Below are 23,019 nucleotides of genomic sequence, written 5' to 3' on the forward strand. Positions count from 1 at the left end.
ATACATGTTGATGCATTTACCAAACTACTCATGCCTCTTATACTGTTAAAAGGTGGTGGTCATCATGCAGCTTGTGTTCGAATTTCATATAAACGTGTTGTATACGTCACTATGAGTCCCATATCGAACAAGACACGGCATGAAAACCACCACCCTTTAAATTTCAAGTATTTCAAGTTTTCATGATTCCTTATTTACTGCACTTTCATATTACTATACATGTTGATGCATTTACCAAACTACTCATGCCTCTCATACTGTTAAAAGGTGGTGGTCATCATGCAGCTCGTGTTCAAATTTCATATAAACGTGTTGTATACGTCACTATGAGTCCCATATCGAACAAGACACGGCGTGAAAACCACCACCCTTTAAATTTCAAGTAAATCAATTTTCATGATTTGATTAATCATAAAATCTAAATTATTTCCTGCATACAGAATCACTGCACAACTGCCAATTTTGACTCTACGTTTAAAAAAAGCCTCAATATACCATATTGTTACTTTTAAATTAAAATCAAAATATAGTGCGACTTTAATAATTGTAAATACAACAGATACTGCTCAACTTTTTTAGATGACCATTTGTATATGAAAGTATGTCATATACACACAAGTACATAGTAGAGCATGGTCAGATTGGCATGATAGAGGGCGCACTTACATCAATAGATTGATGTAATGGCCTTATGCCTGGATCTGACTACCAAGAGCTCAGGTAAAACAAAACAAAGAGAAATGTTGAACCAAAAATGAATATGATTTCATATATCTATAGGTTCTTGCGGTCTATTACGTGAAGTATTTGATGGATTGAATATTTTTGGTCTTCCATTTAATCATGATTGAATGTGTGTTTTTTTTCAAAATTTTCTTGGTAACATTTTAGAATAGCGTTGTGATATATATGAATTCACACAGAATTATTGAGAAAAAGTAGTTTCTCCAATTCATGCCATTAAATTGTTCCATTATATAGTAGTCTCAAGATCACAATAAGGTAATTTATAACAAACTCAGACAGTTATATCAAATATAGGATCATTTCCCTTAAAATTCATTCAATCTTTATTCACAAATATTGATTTTATGCAAATAAGCAGATTAATTTCGTAGACACTATTAACTCATTTATAGTTCACAAATATTAATTGAATATGCAAATGAGATTTAAATTAAAAACATGTTGAAAATCAATAATGAGCAGTACATGAATCTTTTATAATTAAGTCTTGAGTAAAATGTTTCCATAATTAAGTCTGTTCACATTTTATTCAAAAAAAACTTAAAATAATCCAAATATGCAAATAAGTTCCTCAAATAAATTGAAACGAAAAAATGTAAAATGTCATAATCGCTCACAAACATCAAGTACGCAGGTAATGTTATCAAATAAACATAGTTCCCACGATTCAAAGTATCCATACTTTTTATTTAATACCTGCTAAATTCAAGCCAAAAATTAGATTTATTGAGCATTATTTTGGTTGATGTTGTGTTTGAATAATCAGAAGTTTCTAAAATGTTGACAATGCATATAATAAGTACTAATTGCACAAACCCATATCTTACATAATAGATTCACCAATCTAAATATTTTTTCTGATTTATGTCTTTTTTTCAGCTTTATTTTTTTTTTTTTTTTTAAGATGAGAACTAGAAAAAAATAAACTCTGGTTCCACCTGATATTTATTAAGCAATAAAGGATGATAATCTAGTGTGTACAAAATCATTGTACTCTCTACTTCCCATATTAACATGAGGTTAAAGCTACTCATATTAATTTCAGATTTTGTGTCAAGCGCATAAACAGTGCTAAATTGTTTGGCCTGTGATGCAGAACACTGGAAAAAAACTGTTCTACATCATCACTGTTGCATTTCATGTGATTAGAATCTTTAAAGATCAGTTTTACTTTCGTTTTATAAAATGAAAGCACATCTAGTTGCAGCAGCTTCTAAAGTAACAAAATATCGCAAGTGTATGCATAAATTAATTTTTAATGTAGATGTTCACATTTTGAGTCCAGACAAGTGCAGATTATTTTTGTAAAGAATTCAATAATTCAAGATCCTGCGAGCGCTTAGAATTCATCGAACCCCACATATCATGTTTCAGGACTTAAAGTCAGTAGATATTGCATTACAACAAACCCCAATAGTACCCTGGATTGAATCTTTTATTTCATCAGATTTTGACGTAACAATCGGGTTGTTGTTATGATATATCAGAAGATTAATAGAGAAAGTCACCACATAACATCACTTTCTGTAATATCATATCGTAAAATTTAAATCAATTTTTACACACAATTATTTAACTGCTTGGCAATTATTTCAGGTAACCAGGCCATGATTTCCATTTTACATTATAATAAAGTTTTCCCATGTTATAAAGTTATACCTCAGTCATCCCTTACAAAAGTTTCTTAAAAGACTTTTCATGAAATCTTATGTGACATGAATCAATTATAAAATCCTATACTTTTGTGCTATAGAAATCCTATAGAAATATCTGTGGAATCCTACAGGAATTTTTCCTATAGGAGTCCTATACCCTTGATTTATTATACATGTAGTTGCACTTTGAGATCATTCAAAGAGCTTTATTGGGGTCTTGGGGCTATAATGTCAAAGATTTGGTGGTCTGAATTTGTGTGATTTGTTGGAAAAGGTATTCTATTTTGTTTCAAATTACTGCACTCAGAATAAATTTGTTATGTTTTAAACCATTACCAATTCTCTCAATTCCACTAGCTTTCAGCTGTCCACATGCTTTCAGCTAGCTGTCCACATGCTTTCAGCTAGCTGTCCACATGGGTTCAGCTAGCTGTCCACATGCTTTCAGCTGGCTGTCCACATGCTTTCAGCTGGCTGTCCACATGCTTTCAGCTGGCTGTCCACAGGCTTTCAGCTAGCTGTCCACATGCTTTCAGTTAGCTGTCCACATGCTTTCAGCTAGCTATCCACATGCTTTCAGCTAGCTATTCACATGCTTTCAGCTAGCTGTCCACAGGCTTTCAGCTAGCTGTCCACAGGCTTTCAGCTAGCTATCCACATGCTTTCAGCTAGCTGTCCACATGCTTTCAGCTAGCTATCCACATGCTTTCAGCTAGCTGTCCACAGGATTTCAGCTAGCTGTCCACATGCTTTCAGCTAGCTGTCCACATGTTTTCAGCTAGCTGTCGACATGCTTTCAGCTAGCTATCCACGTGCTTTCAGCTAGCTGTCCACGTGCTTTCAGCTAGCTGTCCACATGCTTTCAGCTAGCTGTCCACATGCTTTCAGCTAGCTGTCCACATGCTTTCAGCTAGCTGTCCACATGCTTTCAGCTAGCTGTCCACATGCTTTCAGCTAGCTATCCACATGCTTTCAGCTAGCTGTCCACATGCTTTCAGCTAGCTATCCACATGCTTTCAGCTAGCTGTCCACAGGATTTCAGCTAGCTTTTCACTTTCCAAAAAATAACAAAAAAGGCAATAAGTGACCCTCAAATAAATTTTATATTTCATGATTGAACATTGGTTGTCATGACTGCAAGACACAAATACCTTATTAATAAGATTTAAAACTTAGTTGGCATATCTGATATCTTCAATCATTGAATTTAGTCACATTGAACTTGTCTCAATTATTTGAAATTTGACTAAAAACAAAAGATAACTTTGATTTTTGCAATCATTTTTCTATAAAAGAAGAAATATTGAGGCAAGTTACAATTAAACATTTTAAGATTGAGTTTACAGAATTTTTTTCTTTTTTTTGTGGCGACCACTGACAATTTGAGAATACCCCTATCAATGTTTGAAACTACATGTAACTGATTGAAATTTAGAGAGTGGAAGACAATCACGACGCTTGCAGATAATTCTTCATATACCATTCTTTTCATCAACATTTACAGTAAGAAAATAAAATGCCCTAGATTCTACACAGTATCACAATCCACATAGTATGATAACTGATGAAAATACTTGATGTTAAGAAAAACCATAATTTATTTAATCAAGATAAACCAACAAAATTTAAACATTTACTGAATCGATATCGGAGGAGCAATGTAATTACGTTTTTCTATTCTCCTCCTTGTCGTGGTACTGGTTTTGAATAAAAGAAATTTAATAGGGAATTCTGCTTGACTTGAAGCTCAATATACCACCTTTTGTGTTATTTAATAATTTGTTGATTGAAACAGTTGATCGGTGATAATTTACTTATAACTGGGAGAAGTCTTCGAGTGGAGATTTGATCGGCAGATGTTGAATTTGTTAAGTCACGCATAAAGGTTACTTACACATGCAATCTAATTCATTACAGATGTGCAGTAAACAGCAGAGAAACCAACAATGTTGTACGTATCGCATTTCAATAATGCAAAATAGCCTTATATGAAAGAACACTCAAGTGATGAATAAGGTACAAAATTAAAGTGTTTTAGTCCTGACATTATGCCATGTTCGATATGGGTCATAGGAAAATAAAGTGCCGCAGTTATGACATGTTCGATATTCTTGAAAACTGAACAACACTGTTCACCATTCTTGTGAAAAGAACTGATCTGCATCGTAGAGGGATACCTTCAAATATCAATCTTTCCAGCACAAATTCACAAAATAGTTCGGTTTATAAGCTGCACTTTTCTTCAGAAGATTGGGAAAAAAGTAGACAAATTTTTTGAGTAAAAACTGAAAATTAACTCAAATTTTATCTATTGGCTCTAAAATTGGGGTTCATTTCCAGAAATATTGAAGAATATAAGAAAAAATGCAGACAAATTTGGGGCGAGAAAGTCTGGTGGTGAAAAGGTTAAAGAACTGAGCCTAAGGCCTATAGTTTTGGAGAGGTCAAATAACATCAGATTAGAGTCTGAGACAGAATGCCCTGCATAACAAGTAGCAGACGAACGTGATTAGCTTGCCGTTTTGAAGATGAAATAAAAAAATTGGAAGTTCACTGAATTAACCCTTCCAGGCTCGAACCACGAAATACACAAGCAATTTTCATTAGACGTTCAGAAAAAGCTTTAGGCTGAAATTGTTCAGCGGTCTTTGGCATGAAATGAGCATCTCAGACGCCTACTTAACAGATATCAAATAAAATCAGTTTCATTTTCTTAATAAAACAAAGACTTTTGTCTTTTTTGATAATGTTACATTCTCTCAGACTTTGTACATAACTAGATCTACAAAAATGTAACCGTACAAAAAAGCTTGGTTTCAGCAGAAGCGTTTTCAATTTTTTCAATTACATGCACATATGTAGTGACAATATTTTTGATGTCAATCAAACACACATTATAGTTTACTGATATTAATTTAAATATTAATAAATAAATAATTTTGCAGCAATAAAAAAAAAAACTTACTTGAGGGTGTGTCTGGTCTGATGGAGTCTTCCATTGATATCTGCCGAATCTTGAATGATCCAATCTGTAATGATAACAGAAAAAAAATATTTACCACCATCCATTGAAAAGCTACTGTTGAAATTATTTTTCATAATTTTGATGGCTATTTTGTGTTTGGAGAAAACTGACATAATTCCCTATTGGCAACACATCTTGATAAAATGTGAAAAAAAATAATGAAGCACGTAAATTTTGTGAATAGTGACAAAACTTGACTTTACTCAAAGGGTCTTATTTTTATCTCTAAGTAAATCAATATTTTATCAATTAGAAGCACATCTCCATAGAGACACATACAAAAAAAAAAAATCCCATTTGTTGTATTAGTGGATCATTAAAAAATTACTTTTTCTGAGCATAAAACACCTGTAATTTGCATAATGGTATGTGCCACTAATAGAAAATATACCGAAACACAATTTACCAATTTGAAGCGGGGGAGTCGTCACCTGCGCATGTGCCATATGGCCATAGCGTGTCATTGTTTACAAACAAGCATCTACCCATGAGCCTTTGCGTTTTTAGCATGTGTTGTTTTAGTCGCTTAGGACTTAATTCCCGTGCGTGCGCAGGTGACGACCCCCTCACTTTAAGTATTTTTTTTGCCATATAAATGCAATATCACAGAATATATCATTTAGTGTTTCTGGCTAATCCAAAGAAAAAGTAAACAATGTTATTAAGGATGGGTGTTATAAACACAATAATTATTTGAAACTCCGAAGAAAAATAAAAAACAATTTTTTGATCATGAATATAATGTTGACCAGTTTGTAACTGTATGGGTAGTTTGATATATTGTTTTTTTTCATACAATAGATACCCCAACAGATAGCCATTTTGAATTTAAAGATCCAGGCTCAAGTATTTGTCTCGGGATTCAAAATTTGTAAGTCAGTCATGGCAGGCAGAGTTTCAGAGATTTTATTTCTCAAAAATGTCCTATTAACAATCTCTAGACACTTTTATGATGCAATACTTCCTGCACGTTGATCAGCTGCAGTGTTATTATCTGAATCCACGTTATAAATAGAAAGATATTTATTTTAGACAAGCCGTTTCAATACAAACAAATATTATTTCAGCAGTATTACTGTACATGATCGTTTGCATGAGCAAATGGATGTATGCAAATTCAGAAATATCGTTTCATCACATCAAAGAAGCAATACGAACATATCAAGACTAAGAACTATTTTGATTAAACTAATTTACATATTTATCATGAAATAAAGGTTTAATTTCATGCATGGTCAGAGGAACATAATGTAATAATGTAATTACGTCTGTAGTAATAATCCACACACACTAATAACTACAAATATCTTTTTTAGAAGACCACTGCATAACATAAAATTTACATATCAATACTTATATTTTACTCAGTTCCCTTTATATCAAGTGATCACATGCTAATTTTTGTTTCATCTATTATGTCATGTCATTGCTTTAAACTTATTTCTAAGAATGCAATAAAGTAAATAATATCATAAAGAAATTAAGATTTTATAAATCATTGGTTCATGAAAGCTGTTTTGAAAAGTAGAACATAAATAATAAAGTAATGGGTATTTTTCGATAGATAGACAAATAAAGTAAAGTTACCCTTAGATAGTCCTTTATATTTTCAGCTCTTGCCATAATTCTCTGTATTTCAGTGTGTAGTAGATCTCTTCGTTTACCTTTAGGTTCCACTAACAAATGTGAGCAATATATGTTACAAATTATTAGGCTAACACCATCTCCCTACATGCCTAGGGAGACATATGATACATGTTATTACAAGCCTAGGCGGTCTAGACGAACCTCACTGCAAAAGACAATGTTGCATCTCATTGCAAGCCTAAGAAGACAATTTTGCATCTCATTGCCAGCCTAAGAAGACAATGTTGCATGTCATTGCTAACATAATGTTCCATCTCCTTGCTAACATAAGGAGACAATGTTGCATCTCATTGCCAACCTAAGGAGACAATGTTGTATCTTGTTGCCAATCTAAGGAGACAATGTTGTATCTTGTTGCCAGCCTAAGGAGACAATGTTGTATGTCATTGCAAGTCTAAGAAGACAATGTTGCATCTCATTGCCAGTCTAAGAAGACAATGTTGCATGTCATTGCTAACATAATATTCCATCTCATTGCTAACATAAGGAGACAATGCTGCATCTCATTGCCAATCTAAGAAGACAATGTTGCATCTCATTGCCAGCCTAAGGAGACAATGTTGCATCTCATTGCCAGCCTAAGGAGATAATGTTGCATCTCATTGCCAGTCTAAGGAGATAATGTTGCATCTCATTGCTAACCTAAGGAGACAATGTTGCATGTCATTGCTAACCTAAGGAGACAATGTTGCATCTCATTGCCAGCCTAAGGAGACAATGTTGCATCTCATTGCCAGCCTAAGGAGATAATGTTGCATCTCATTGCCAGCCTAAGGAGATAATGTTGCATCTCATTGCAAGCCTAAGGAGACAATGTTGCATCTCATTGCCAGCCTAAGGAGACAATGTTGCATGTCACTGCTAAAAGAAGAAAACATTGTTGCATCTCATTGCCAAACTAAGGAGACAATATTGCATCTCATTGCCAACCTAAGAATATAATGTTGCATCTCATTGCCAGCCTAAGGAGACAATGTTGCATCTCATTGCCAACCTAAGGAGACAATGTTGCATCTCACTGCCAGCCTAAGGAGATAATGTTGCATCTCATTGCCAACCTAAGGAGACAATGTTGCATCTCATTGCCAGCCTAAGGAGACAATGTTGCATCTCATACCAGCCTAAGGAGACAATCTTGCATCTCATTGCCAGCCTAAGGAGACAATGTTGCATCTCACTGCCAGCCTAAGGAGATAATGTTGCATCTCATTGCCAACCTAAGGAGACAATGTTGCATCTCATTGCCAGCCTAAGGAGACAATGTTGCATCTCATTGCCAGCCTAAGGAGACAATGTTGCATCTCATACCAGCCTAAGGAGACAATCTTGCATCTCATTGCCAGCCTAAGGAGACAATGTTGCATCTCATTGCCAGCCTACAGAGACAATGTTGTATGTCATTGCCCACCTGAGACAATGTTGCTTCTCATTGCCAGCCTAAGGAGACAATGTTGCATCTCATTGCCAGCCTAAGAAGACAATGTTGCATCTCATTGCCAGCCTAAAAAGACAATGTTTCATCTCATACCAGCCTAAGGAGACAATGTTGCATCTCATTGCCAACCTGAGACAATGTTGCATCTCATTGCCAACCTAAGGAGACAATCTTGCATCTCATTGCCAGCCTAAGGAGACAATGTTGCATCTCATTGCCAGCCTAAGAAGACAATGTTGCATCTCATTGCCAGCCTAAGAAGACAATGTTTCATCTCATACCAGCCTAAGGAGACAATGTTTCATCTCATACCAGCCTAAGGAGACAATGTTGCATCTCATTGCCAACCTAAGGAGACAACCTTGCATCTCATTGCCAGCCTAAGGAGATAATGTTGCATCTCATTGCCAGCCTAAGGAGACAATGTTGCATCTCATTGCCAACCGAAGGAGACAATGTTGCATCTCATTGCCAACCTAAGGAGACAACCTTGCATCTCATTGCCAGCCTAAGGAGATAATGTTGCATCTCATTGCCAGCCTAAGGAGACAATGTTGCATCTCATTGCCAACCGAAGGAGACAATGTTGCATCTCATTGCCAACCTAAGAATATAATGTTGCATCTCATTGCCAGCCTAAAGAGACAATGTTGCATGTCACTGCTAAAAGAAGAAAACATTGTTGCATCTCATTGCCAAACTAAGGAGACAATATTGCATCTCATTGCCAACCTAAGAATATAATGTTGCATCTCATTGCCAGCCTAAGGAGACAATGTTGCATCTCATTGCCAACCTAAGGAGACAATGTTGCATTTCACTGCCAGCCTAAGGAAATAATGTTGCATCTCATTGCCAACCTAAGGAGACAATGTTGCATCTCATTGCCAGCCTAAGGAGACAATGTTGCATCTCATACCAGCCTAAGGAGACAATCTTGCATCTCATTGCCAGCCTAAGGAGACAATGTTGCATCTCACTGCCAGCCTAAGGAGATAATGTTGCATCTCATTGCCAACCTAAGGAGACAATGTTGCATCTCATTGCCAGCCTAAGGAGACAATGTTGTATGTCATTGCCCACCTGAGACAATGTTGCTTCTCATTGCCAGCCTAAGGAGACAATGTTGCATCTCATTGCCAGCCTAAGAAGACAATGTTGCATCTCATTACCAGCCTAAAAAGACAATGTTTCATCTCATACCAGCCTAAGGAGACAATGTTGCATCTCATTGCCAACCTGAGACAATGTTGCATCTCATTGCCAACCTAAGGAGACAATCTTGCATCTCATTGCCAGCCTAAGGAGACAATGTTGCATCTCATTGCCAGCCTAAGAAGACAATGTTGCATCTCATTGCCAGCCTAAGACGACAATGTTTCATCTCATACCAGCCTAAGGAGACAATGTTGCATCTCATTGCCAACCTAAGGAGACAACCTTGCATCTCATTGCCAGCCTAAGGAGACAATGTTGCATCTCATTGCCAGCCTAAAGAGACAATGTTGCATGTCATTGCCAAACTGAGACAATGTTGCTTCTCATTGCCAGCCTAAAGAGACAATGTTGCATGTCACTGCTAAAAGAAGAAAACATTGTTGCATCTCATTGCCAAACTAAGGAGACAATATTGCATCTCATTGCCAACCTAAGAATATAATGTTGCATCTCATTGCCAGCCTAAGGAGACAATGTTGCATCTCATTGCCAACCTAAGGAGACAATGTTGCATTTCACTGCCAGCCTAAGGAAATAATGTTGCATCTCATTGCCAACCTAAGGAGACAATGTTGCATCTCATTGCCAGCCTAAGGAGACAATGTTGCATCTCATACCAGCCTAAGGAGACAATCTTGCATCTCATTGCCAGCCTAAGGAGACAATGTTGCATCTCACTGCCAGCCTAAGGAGATAATGTTGCATCTCATTGCCAACCTAAGGAGACAATGTTGCATCTCATTGCCAGCCTAAGGAGACAATGTTGTATGTCATTGCCCACCTGAGACAATGTTGCTTCTCATTGCCAGCCTAAGGAGACAATGTTGCATCTCATTGCCAGCCTAAGAAGACAATGTTGCATCTCATTACCAGCCTAAAAAGACAATGTTTCATCTCATACCAGCCTAAGGAGACAATGTTGCATCTCATTGCCAACCTGAGACAATGTTGCATCTCATTGCCAACCTAAGGAGACAATCTTGCATCTCATTGCCAGCCTAAGGAGACAATGTTGCATCTCATTGCCAGCCTAAGAAGACAATGTTGCATCTCATTGCCAGCCTAAGACGACAATGTTTCATCTCATACCAGCCTAAGGAGACAATGTTGCATCTCATTGCCAACCTAAGGAGACAACCTTGCATCTCATTGCCAGCCTAAGGAGACAATGTTGCATCTCATTGCCAGCCTAAAGAGACAATGTTGCATGTCATTGCCAACCTGAGACAATGTTGCTTCTCATTGCCAGCCTAAGGAGACAATGTTGCATCTCATTGCCAGCCTAAGGAGACAATGTTGCATATCATTGCCAACCTAAGAAGACAATGTTGCATATCATTGCCAGCCTAAGGAGACAATGTTGCATATCATTGCCAGCCTAAGAAGACAATGTTTCATCTCATTGCCAGCCTAAGGAGACAATGTTTCATCTCATTGCCAGCCTAAGGAGACAATGTTTCATCTCATTGCCAGCCTAAGGAGACAATGTTGCATCTCATTGCCAGCCTAAAGAGACAATGTTGCATGTCATTGCCAACCTGAGACAATGTTGCTTCTCATTGCCAGCCTAAGGAGACAATGTTGCATCTCATTGCCAGCCTAAGGAGACAATGTTGCATATCATTGCCAACCTAAGAAGACAATGTTGCATATCATTGCCAGCCTAAGGAGACAATGTTGCATATCATTGCCAGCCTAAGGAGACAATGTTGCATATCATTGCCAGCCTAAGAAGACAATGTTTCATCTCATTGCCAGCCTAAGAAGACAATGTTTCATCTCATTGCCAGCCTAAGGAGACAATGTTTCATCTCATTGCCAGCCTAAGAAGACAATGTTTCATCTCATTGCCAGCCTAAGGAGACAATGTTTCATCTCATTGCCAGCCTAAGAAGACAATGTTTCATCTCATTGCCAGCCTAAGAAGACAATGTTTCATCTCATTGCCAGCCTAAGAAGACAATGTTTCATCTCATTGCCAACCTAAGAAGACAATGTTTCATCTCATTGCCAGCCTAAGGAGACAATGTTTCATCTCATTGCCAGCCTAAGACAATGTTTCATCTCATTGCCAGCCTAAGAAGACAATGTTTCATCTCATTGCCAGCCTAAGGAGACAATGTTTCATCTCATTGCCAACCTAAGGAGACAATGTTGCATATCATTGCCAACCTAAGAAGACAATGTTGCATATCATTGCCAGCCTAAGGAGACAATGTTGCATATCATTGCCAGCCTAAGAAGACAATGTTTCATCTCATTGCCAGCCTAAGGAGACAATGTTGCATCTCATTGCCAACCTAAGGAGACAATGTTTCATCTCATTGCCAGCCTAAGGAGACAATGTTTCATCTCATTGCCAGCCTAAGAAGACAATGTTGCATCTCATTAAAGATATAACAATTTTATAATAAAGATTTTATTGTCAGCTGAATTAGACTGTGCATATTATTGTCAGCCTCACTGCATGAAACTCACCTCACAGCAAGCCTACATGAGTGAACTAACCCCTACACTTGAACTTAATTCTTTTTAAGATTTTCTTTTGTAGTGAAGAACAAACACAAAAAAATTTCACTTTCTTTCTCAACTTCCTCATCGATTATATTGATTCCAAACACCAACTTGCAAAATTTCACCAAAGTGTTTGTTGTTGTTTTGCTTTTGTACAACCAGCCTTTGCAAAGTTAGTGATTGGTTGAACAGTGTACACCACGTGACAGTATGGCGGCAATAGTTTGACTCAGGCGATCGAGTTGCAGTTATCTAATGTCATTTGCACATGCTCATTGTAACACGTAATACAAAAAAACTTTTTTAGGTCAAACCTGTGTAGTACTGTTCTAATGTGAACACTTCCCTATGTTCTTTGCCATGAACTGAGCCAAATACAGTGTGAAAGATGTGATGGTTTGTAAACAAAACAAGACACAAATATGCAAATGGTACATCAAACATGCATGTACATGTGACTCTGAATTGTCACTCATGTATGGTATTAATTTTGCATTTTAGTATATACACCTACGAAAAACATTTCAAAGCATTTGTAAATGTCTCGAAGAGAATCAAGCTATATAATCAAAACAACTGTGCAATTTAGCTACATGTAGGTTAATGAACAAGTTGCATGTAAATTAGGCTTACAGGAAACACTGACGAGAAAAAAGTTATGGATCACAGCGTCGCTCTTTAATTGAAACAAGGGAAATCATAAGACATCAATATATAAAGTACATTAATGACCAGATTATATGGGGTGATCCCTTTGTCAATTTATTGTCCCAATTTAATGAGACGATACTTCACGACTTCCGGCTACAAACCTCATCTGGTCCATTAATTACAAAAGAGGGCATAAAGATGAGTATCTTAACATCGACAGAAGCAAATGAGAGATTAATTCACTTAACATACAGGAACATCACTTACATGCTAAAACAGGAAGTAAAATCTCCAATGCCTCTTGGTACATATGAAGAGCGCCCTCAAACTCTTCTTCATCTTCCTGTGAAAGAAAACATGATAAATTCATTTGTTACAATACAACTTGAAAGTGTGTCTATGCGCAATGTATAAATTATCACCATACGGCTCTCGCTTTTGGGTTGTGCCTATATGAAAATATATAAAAACACAGTTGTGTTTCTCTTTAGACTTAATGTTGCTTTCACATTGCAAATCTGTGAGGTATTATTCTCTGACCAATATATACACCATGTTTGATATATACCACAAACAATATATACATCACGGTCAATATATAGACCATGAACAATATATACTCAAGTATAATATATACACCATGTCCAATATATACATCACTACAATATATACACCACTACAATATATACACCACTCAAGTATAATATATACACCAAGTCCAATAAATACACCATGTTCAGTATATACACCAAGTCCACTATATACACCAAGTTCACTATATACACCATGCCCAATATATACACCACTACCAATATATACACCGCTACCAATATATACACCAAGTCCAATAAATACACCATGTTCAATATATACACCAAGTCCACTATATACACCATGTCCAATATACACCACTACCAATAAATACACCACTATCAATATATACACCACTACCAATATATATACCACTACCAATATATATACCACTACAATATATACACCACTACCAACATATACACCACTACAATATATACACCACTACCAATCTATACATCACTACAATATATACACCACTACAATATATACACCATGCCCAATCTATACATCACTACAATATATACACCACTCAAGTATAATATATACACCGGGTCCAATAAATACACCATGTTCAATATATACACCAAGTCCACTATATACACCAAGTTCACTGTATACACCATGCCAATATATACACCACTACCAATATATACACCGCTACCAATATATACACCATTCAAGTATAATATATACACCAAGTCCAATAAATACACCATGTTCAATATATACACCAAGTCCACTATATACACCATGTCCAATATATACACCATGCCCAATATATATACCACTACCAATAAATACACCACTATCAATATATACACCACTACAATATATACACCACTACCAATATATATACCACTACCAATATATATACCACTACAATATATACATCACTACCAACATATACACCACTACAATATATACACCACTACCAATCTATACATCACTACAATATATACACCACTACAATATATACACCACTACCAATAAATACACCACTATCAATATATACACCACTACAATATATACACCACTACCAATATATATACCACTACCAATATATATACCACTACAATATATACACCACTACCAACATATACACCACTACAATATATACACCACTACCAATCTATACATCACTACAATATATACACCACTACAATATATACACCATGCCCAATCTATACATCACTACAATATATACACCACTCAAGTATAATATATACACCAGGTCCAATAAATACACCATGTTCAATATATACACCAAGTCCACTATATACACCAAGTTCACTGTATACACCATGCCAATATATACACCACTACCAATATATACACCGCTACCAATATATACACCATTCAAGTATAATATATACACCAAGTCCAATAAATACACCATGTTCAGTATATACACCAAGTCCACTATATACACCAAGTTCACTATATACACCATGCCCAATATATACACCACTACCAATATATACACCGCTACCAATATATACACCAAGTCCAATAAATACACCATGTTCAATATATACACCAAGTCCACTATATACACCATGTCCAATATACACCACTACCAATAAATACACCACTATCAATATATACACCACTACCAATATATATACCACTACCAATATATATACCACTACAATATATACACCACTACCAACATATACACCACTACAATATATACACCACTACCAATCTATACATCACTACAATATATACACCACTACAATATATACACCATGCCCAATCTATACATCACTACAATATATACACCACTCAAGTATAATATATACACCGGGTCCAATAAATACACCATGTTCAATATATACACCAAGTCCACTATATACACCAAGTTCACTGTATACACCATGCCAATATATACACCACTACCAATATATACACCGCTACCAATATATACACCATTCAAGTATAATATATACACCAAGTCCAATAAATACACCATGTTCAATATATACACCAAGTCCACTATATACACCATGTCCAATATATACACCATGCCCAATATATATACCACTACCAATAAATACACCACTATCAATATATACACCACTACAATATATACACCACTACCAATATATATACCACTACCAATATATATACCACTACAATATATACATCACTACCAACATATACACCACTACAATATATACACCACTACCAATCTATACATCACTACAATATATACACCACTACAATATATACACCACTACCAATAAATACACCACTATCAATATATACACCACTACAATATATACACCACTACCAATATATATACCACTACCAATATATATACCACTACAATATATACACCACTACCAACATATACACCACTACAATATATACACCACTACCAATCTATACATCACTACAATATATACACCACTACAATATATACACCATGCCCAATCTATACATCACTACAATATATACACCACTCAAGTATAATATATACACCAGGTCCAATAAATACACCATGTTCAATATATACACCAAGTCCACTATATACACCAAGTTCACTGTATACACCATGCCAATATATACACCACTACCAATATATACACCGCTACCAATATATACACCATTCAAGTATAATATATACACCAAGTCCAATAAATACACCATGTTCAATATATACACCAAGTCCACTATATACACCATGTCCAATATATACACCATGCCCAATATATATACCACTACCAATGAATACACCACTATCAATATATACACCACTACAATATATACACCACTACCAATATATATACCACTACCAATATATATACCACTACAATATATACACCACTACCAACATATACACCACTACAATATATACACCACTACCAATCTATACATCACTACAATATATACATCAGTACAATATATACACCACTACCAATATATACATCACTACAATATATACATCACTACAATATATACCACTACACCAAGTCCACTATATACACCAAGTTCACTGTATACACCATACCAATATATACACCACTACCAATATATACACCGCTACCAATATATACACCGCTACCAATATATACACCACTCAAGCATAATATATACACCAAGTCCAATAAATACACTGTGTTCAATATATACACCACGTTCACTATATACACCACGTCCACTATATACACTATGTTCAATATATACACCATGCCCAATATATACACCACTACCAATATATACACCACTACAATATATACACCACTACCAATATATACATCACTACAATATATACACCACTACAATATATACACAACTACAATATACACACCACTACAATATACACACCACTACAATATAAACACCACTACCAATATATACACCACTACAATATATACATCACTACAATATATACACCACTACCAATATATACATCACTACCAATATATATATATCACTACAATATATACACCACTACCAATATATACATCAATACCAAAACATAAATCACTACAATATATACACCACTACCAATACATACATCACTACAATATATACACCACTACCAATACATACATCACTACAATATATACACCACTACAATATATACACCACTGCAATATATACACCACTACAATATATACATCACTGCAATATATACATCACTACCAATACATACATCACTACAATATATACATCACTACAATATATACACCACTACCAATATATACACCACTACAATATATACATCACTACAATATATACACCACTACAATATATACACCACTACAATATATACACCACTACAATATATACACCACTACAATATATACATCACTACAATATATACATCACTACAATATATACACCACTACAATATATACATCACAATATATACACCACTACCATTATATACATCACTACAATATATACACCACTACCAATACATACATCACTACAATATATACACCACTACCAATATATACATCACTACAATATATACATCACTACAATATATACACCACTACAATATATACATTACTACAATATATACACCACTACAATATATACACCACTACCAATATATACATCACTACAATATATACACAACTACAATATATATACCACTACAATATATACACAACTACCAATATATACATCACTACAATATATACCACTACAATATATACACCACCACCATTATAACTTAAATGCTGGTTTACACAAGGTTATTTTTGTGACAATACTAACAGAGAACACAATAACTATAGCTAGTACTCAAGGAAAGTAACTGTGACAATGGCCTACAAATTACCTGAAAAACAGGTTATGGTAATTCATAAATCAACGAATGAAATCTGAATCGATGAATTAAGAATCAACAACAGTTCAACTAATTCATCAATACTGCAATGAGTATTTTTGAAGCATTACTATCGTGTAGAACAGGGATAAAGCCTTCATTTTTCATTTAACAATGCGTCAAAGCTCATGACAAGACTTACACTATACAGACCCTTCACCTACCTTCAGCCCTAAACCTAATCCCCAAGTATTGTCTAATCCTAATTTATTACACTTATATATGTAATTAAAAATGACATTCCTGTGGTAAGACTATTGCAAATGCCTTAAGTTATTATTATTAATTATTGTTTAATATTCTTTTGTAATCCACATTTCATTTCCTGAACTGTGATTTGTGATTCATAAATTAACATTACCCCCCAAAAAACAACATGAGTTCTAATTATTTTATGATCTCAAGACGTGCTACAGTGACTTAGCTGGCAATCTAGCTGTGTTGGTCTCTGAACTACTGTAGAATACTTTATTTTTGCTTGGAATTTATTTTCGCTAATTTCGCTGAAGGGATGATTCCTTGAAAATAAAATCCAGCGAATATACTTTTTTTCCTATATTTCACATTAAACTCATCAAAAATCAGTGAAAATAAATTCTAAGCAAAACGCCCAAAAAGCCTTTTCAGCGAAAATTAATTCCCGCGAAAATAAAGTATTCCACAGTATTATGGCAGTGAAAGGAATAGAGAAGAATAAAACAAATAGTATATGTGGAAATGTTCTGTGATAATCCCTTCATGTCAGTTTGGGATGGATGTCTATTTTTTATGGCACTGGTTTATAAAAGTGTGCCCTCAGTGGCAGAACTAAGACTTTTTGAAACTGGTTACATGATATATACGTTTGCTCAATACACATGGTTACTGTAAGCAAACTAGTGGAGCAGGATTGTTAACATAACATAGAGGGCGTACTTCACAACTGATAACAAATAAAGTAAAAAGAAGCATGTATGAAGTTATAAGTTACAATAGTCACCAAACTAAATACAGCAAATCAAATGTTAATTGGAAGCAGTTATATTTACATTACCAATTAATAAGATTAATCAATTATTACGTTCAATTATGAACAATTTTAAAATTATTTAAAAATAAATATCTGTAAATATATGCTGATACATGGATGGTAGAATATGCAAGTTCTCATGAGAAAACTCCTGCATGTCCATTTTAAACCAACCAATGCACTATCATCATATAGAAAATATCTGGATAATCCTTAAGCTGTGTAAACTCACCCTCAATCCACCAATCTTTGCTTGTTGTATTCCTTCTAAAAGAACATGGTTGTTGAGAGATAACCGCTCTAGAAAAAAAAAATTAAAACGTTTTTACCTCAATAAATGATTAGCACAATGAATATATTTGAAATTCAATATTGATATTTTGACCAATATTAAAGGACTGAGGTATATTGTAGTGGTGTATATACGTCCTGTTTGATATGGGACTCACAGCGACGTACACAATACATGTATATGTAAAATGCATTGTTTGTTTTAATGAAATTTGAACACGTGCTGCGTAACTACTAGCCTGACAAGTTGGCGTAGGTGGCGCCCTGGACTGCTGCGATCCCCACCAAGGGCGCCACCTACGCCAACTTGTCAGGCTACGTGACTACCATCACTCTTTAATTTATCATTGGTGTACCTAATAAGTAGATTGTGTCACTACAGCTTGTCGCTTCGGCAACATCAGCCGACTGTTCCATCGGTGTAACGGGTCGAATATCTTCAGCTTTTGTAACACCAACATTCGTTTCATCGTTGTCAAATGGCATTTTATTTTCTCTATCTTTATTCTGCTCTGTAAGATTACTAGATTCCTCATGTCTTTGAACTTTTCTCACATCCCTGTGTTTTGGTTTGAATGACTTCTTTAATTCCTCTGCTCTTAGCATGTATTCACACACCTGAGTGGGAACAATAGTTAAACAATTGAAACTAGGAAAGTGGGGAGGGGGGAGGTGAATCAGGAAGTTCAGATAGTTGGATTTAAATTGATCACTAGTGATTATGTTACTGCATATATTTGCAATGCCTTGTGAGAGACGACTTTCAATTGTATAAAACACATAAAAAAATACATTTAATTACTGCAAACCGCCCTGTATTGATGATTTGAATAAATTAGCAAAATGTGTGTGCCATGAAATATTTTATCAAAAAAATGATCCACAATAATTTTGAGAGTATAATTTGACCAACTTTTTGGTGAGGCCTAATGTAGTACTATTATCATCCTGGATATTCAAGTATGACAGATAAAAACAAACGAAAAACAATTACCAGTCCATGCTGGATTGGTAGATATGGAAAAAACAAATCAACACAGATGTGAAATTTTGAAGAAACAAGAACAAACTTTATGGGAGAAAAAATATATATTAACAAGCAGCGTCTCGGCTGAGATAGCTCCGCTGTTAGCAATGCATATTTCAATTAATGAACAGAAGATATCATTAAATAATGAACAATATGCATATTATCAATGCTATGGGACTTGCTGTTTTCAACAAGAGTTCAAAAATATCATTTTTCACCATAAATGATTGTGGTTTTTAACAAGAAGTCGAAAATATCACTTTTTACCAAAAATATTCATCAAAATTAGAGAATTGAAGATATCATCATGAAATGAACAAATTTGAGAGTGATCCACATGTACTACTACATATATGTAATATCAAAGCAATTGGACTTGTGGTTTTTAACAAGAAGTCGAAAATATCACATTTTACCAAAAATGACAAAAATATTCACCAAAATTAGAGAATTGAAGATATGATCATGAAATGAACAAATCTGAGAGAGGTCTACCCAAGGTACATATACACCAAGTATCAAAACAATCAGGTTTGTAGTTTTCAAGAAGAAGTCAAAAAAGTAAAACATTGACACGGACGCCGGACGACAGACGACGGACAATCACTCATATGATAAGCTTCGCTCGACAAAGTCGACAGCGGAGCTAAAAAAGGAATTTGATAGAAGAAAAGCCCAAAACATCATAATAATGAAAAAAAAATATGTAGCTTAAAACTTAAAATATTTGGACAACATTTCTACCATCCAGAATTTCTAATGTTCAACCCTTAAAGCGTTTTCAATTTTGGCTGGCAAACTTACCTTTCCCCTGAGAGCTTCTCTGCTCTCTCTGTCTTGCACAACTAAAAGAATAAAATAAATAAACCAAATACTTAAATGCTATTGGTCAATATACAACAATGTATATGTAGTTAAACAGTATGCCTAATGTAGATATCCAATTATAGGGCATAATGATGGAAAGACACATAATTTTTTTTATTTAAGTTGAAATCAAAATATCAGCCATTAAATATAGCGCCCTCATTGCTTAAACAAGCAAAGAAAAGAAGTGCTCACTTCTTAAAGCGGGAGGGTTGTCACTTGAGCACGCATGGGAATTGAGTCCCAAGCTATGACAACAACACACGCTAAAAACGCAAAGACTCATGGGTAGACGCATGTTTGTAAATGACAGGCTATGGCCATCTGATGCATGCGCAGGTGACGACTCCCCCGCTTTAAGCTTTGTTAAATAGCCAGTATGGATACAGTGAGATTTCCTAATTTGTTATTCTTAACCACTTTTCACTTAGAATAAAGTATTTTAGAGACCTGAAGTAATATGTACCTTAGATTGTAACTATGTATTCCAGTGCTTAACGGTGTAATATGTAAGTTACATTGTAATACAGGTATTAAGTATTCTGTGCTTAACGGTGTAATATGTGAGTTACATTGTAATACAGGTACTAAGTATTTTGTGCTCAACGGTGTAATATGTAAGTTACATTGTAATACAGGTACTAAGTATTCTGTGCTTAACGGCATAATATGTGAGTTACATTGCAATACAGGTACTAAGTATTCTGTGCTTAACGGTATAATATGTGAGTTACATTGTAATACAGGTACTAAGTATTCTGTGCTTAATGGTATAATATGTGAGTTACATTGTAATACAGGTACTAAGTATTCTGTGCTTAATGGTATATGTGAGTTACATTGTAATACAGGTACTAAGTATTTCAGTGCTTAATGGAAATGTGTAAGTTACATTGTAATACAGGTACAGAGTATTTCAGTGTTTAACAGTTTTATGTAAATTATATTGTAATACAGGTACTAAGTAATCCAGTGCCTAAACTGTAATATGTACATGTAAGTTACATTGTATTACAGATACTAAGTACTCCAGTGCTTTACAGCAATATGTAACTTACATTGTAATGCTGGGACTAAATATTTCAATGTTCTACAGAAATGTGTAACTTACATTGTAATGCTGGTACTAAGTATTCCAATGTTTTACAGTAATATGTAACTAACATTGTAATGCTGGTACTAAGTACTCCAGTACTTTACAGCAATATGTAACTTACATTGTAATGCTGGTACTAAGTATTCCAATGTTTTACAGTAATATATAACTTACATTGTAATGCTGGTACTAAATATTCCAATGTTTTACAGTAATATGTAAATTACATTGTAATGCTGGTACTAAGTATTCCAATGTTTTACAGTAATATGTAACTTACATTGTAATGCTGGTACTAAGTATTCCAATGTTTTACAGAAATATGTAACTTACATTGTAATGCTGGTACTAAGTACTCCAGTGCTTTACAGAAGTATGTAACTTACATTGTAATGCTGGTACTAAGTACTCCAGTGCTTTATAGAAGAATGTAACTTACATTGTAATGCTGGTACTAAATATTCCAATGTTTTACAGAAATATGTAACTTACATTGTAATGCCGGTACTAAGTACTCCAGTGCTTTACAGCAATATGTAACTTACATTGTAATGCTGGTACTAAGTATTCCAATTTTATAGAAGCATGTAACTTATATTGTAATGCTGGTATTTCAGTGCTTTACAGTAATATATAACTTACATTGCAATGCTGGTACCAAGTATTCCAATGTTTTACAGTAATATGTAACTTACATTGCAATGCTGGTACTAAGTACTCCAGTGCTTTACAGCAATATGTAACATACATTGTAATGCTGGTACTAAGTATTCCAATGTTTTACAATAATATGTAACTTACATTGCAATGCTGGTACTAAGTATTCCAATGTTTTACAGTATTATGTAACTTACATTGTAATACTGGTACTAAGTATTCCAATGTTTTACAGTAA

At 34.8% G+C, this 23,019-nt stretch overlaps 1 protein-coding gene across 1 annotated transcript in view; it reads right to left on the reverse strand.

The window, feature by feature from the left end:
* The window catches only part of LOC102805807 (serine/threonine-protein kinase ULK3-like), a 75,480-nt gene that overhangs the window by 35,579 nt on the left and 16,882 nt on the right, over window positions 1–23,019 (reverse strand). The window contains exons 9-14 of the mRNA XM_078010980.2: window positions 20,966–21,006; window positions 19,488–19,749; window positions 19,073–19,140; window positions 13,160–13,235; window positions 7,015–7,103; window positions 5,368–5,431 (exon numbers count right to left, since the gene is read on the reverse strand). Of these exons, the coding sequence (XP_077867106.2) occupies window positions 5,368–5,431; window positions 7,015–7,103; window positions 13,160–13,235; window positions 19,073–19,140; window positions 19,488–19,749; window positions 20,966–21,006 (600 nt within the window). The remainder of the gene's footprint in view (window positions 1–5,367; window positions 5,432–7,014; window positions 7,104–13,159; window positions 13,236–19,072; window positions 19,141–19,487; window positions 19,750–20,965; window positions 21,007–23,019) is intronic.

This window comes from Saccoglossus kowalevskii, chromosome 13 (genome assembly GCF_978046115.1).
Source record: "Saccoglossus kowalevskii chromosome 13, keSacKowa6.1, whole genome shotgun sequence".
NCBI lineage: Eukaryota > Metazoa > Hemichordata > Enteropneusta > Harrimaniidae > Saccoglossus > Saccoglossus kowalevskii.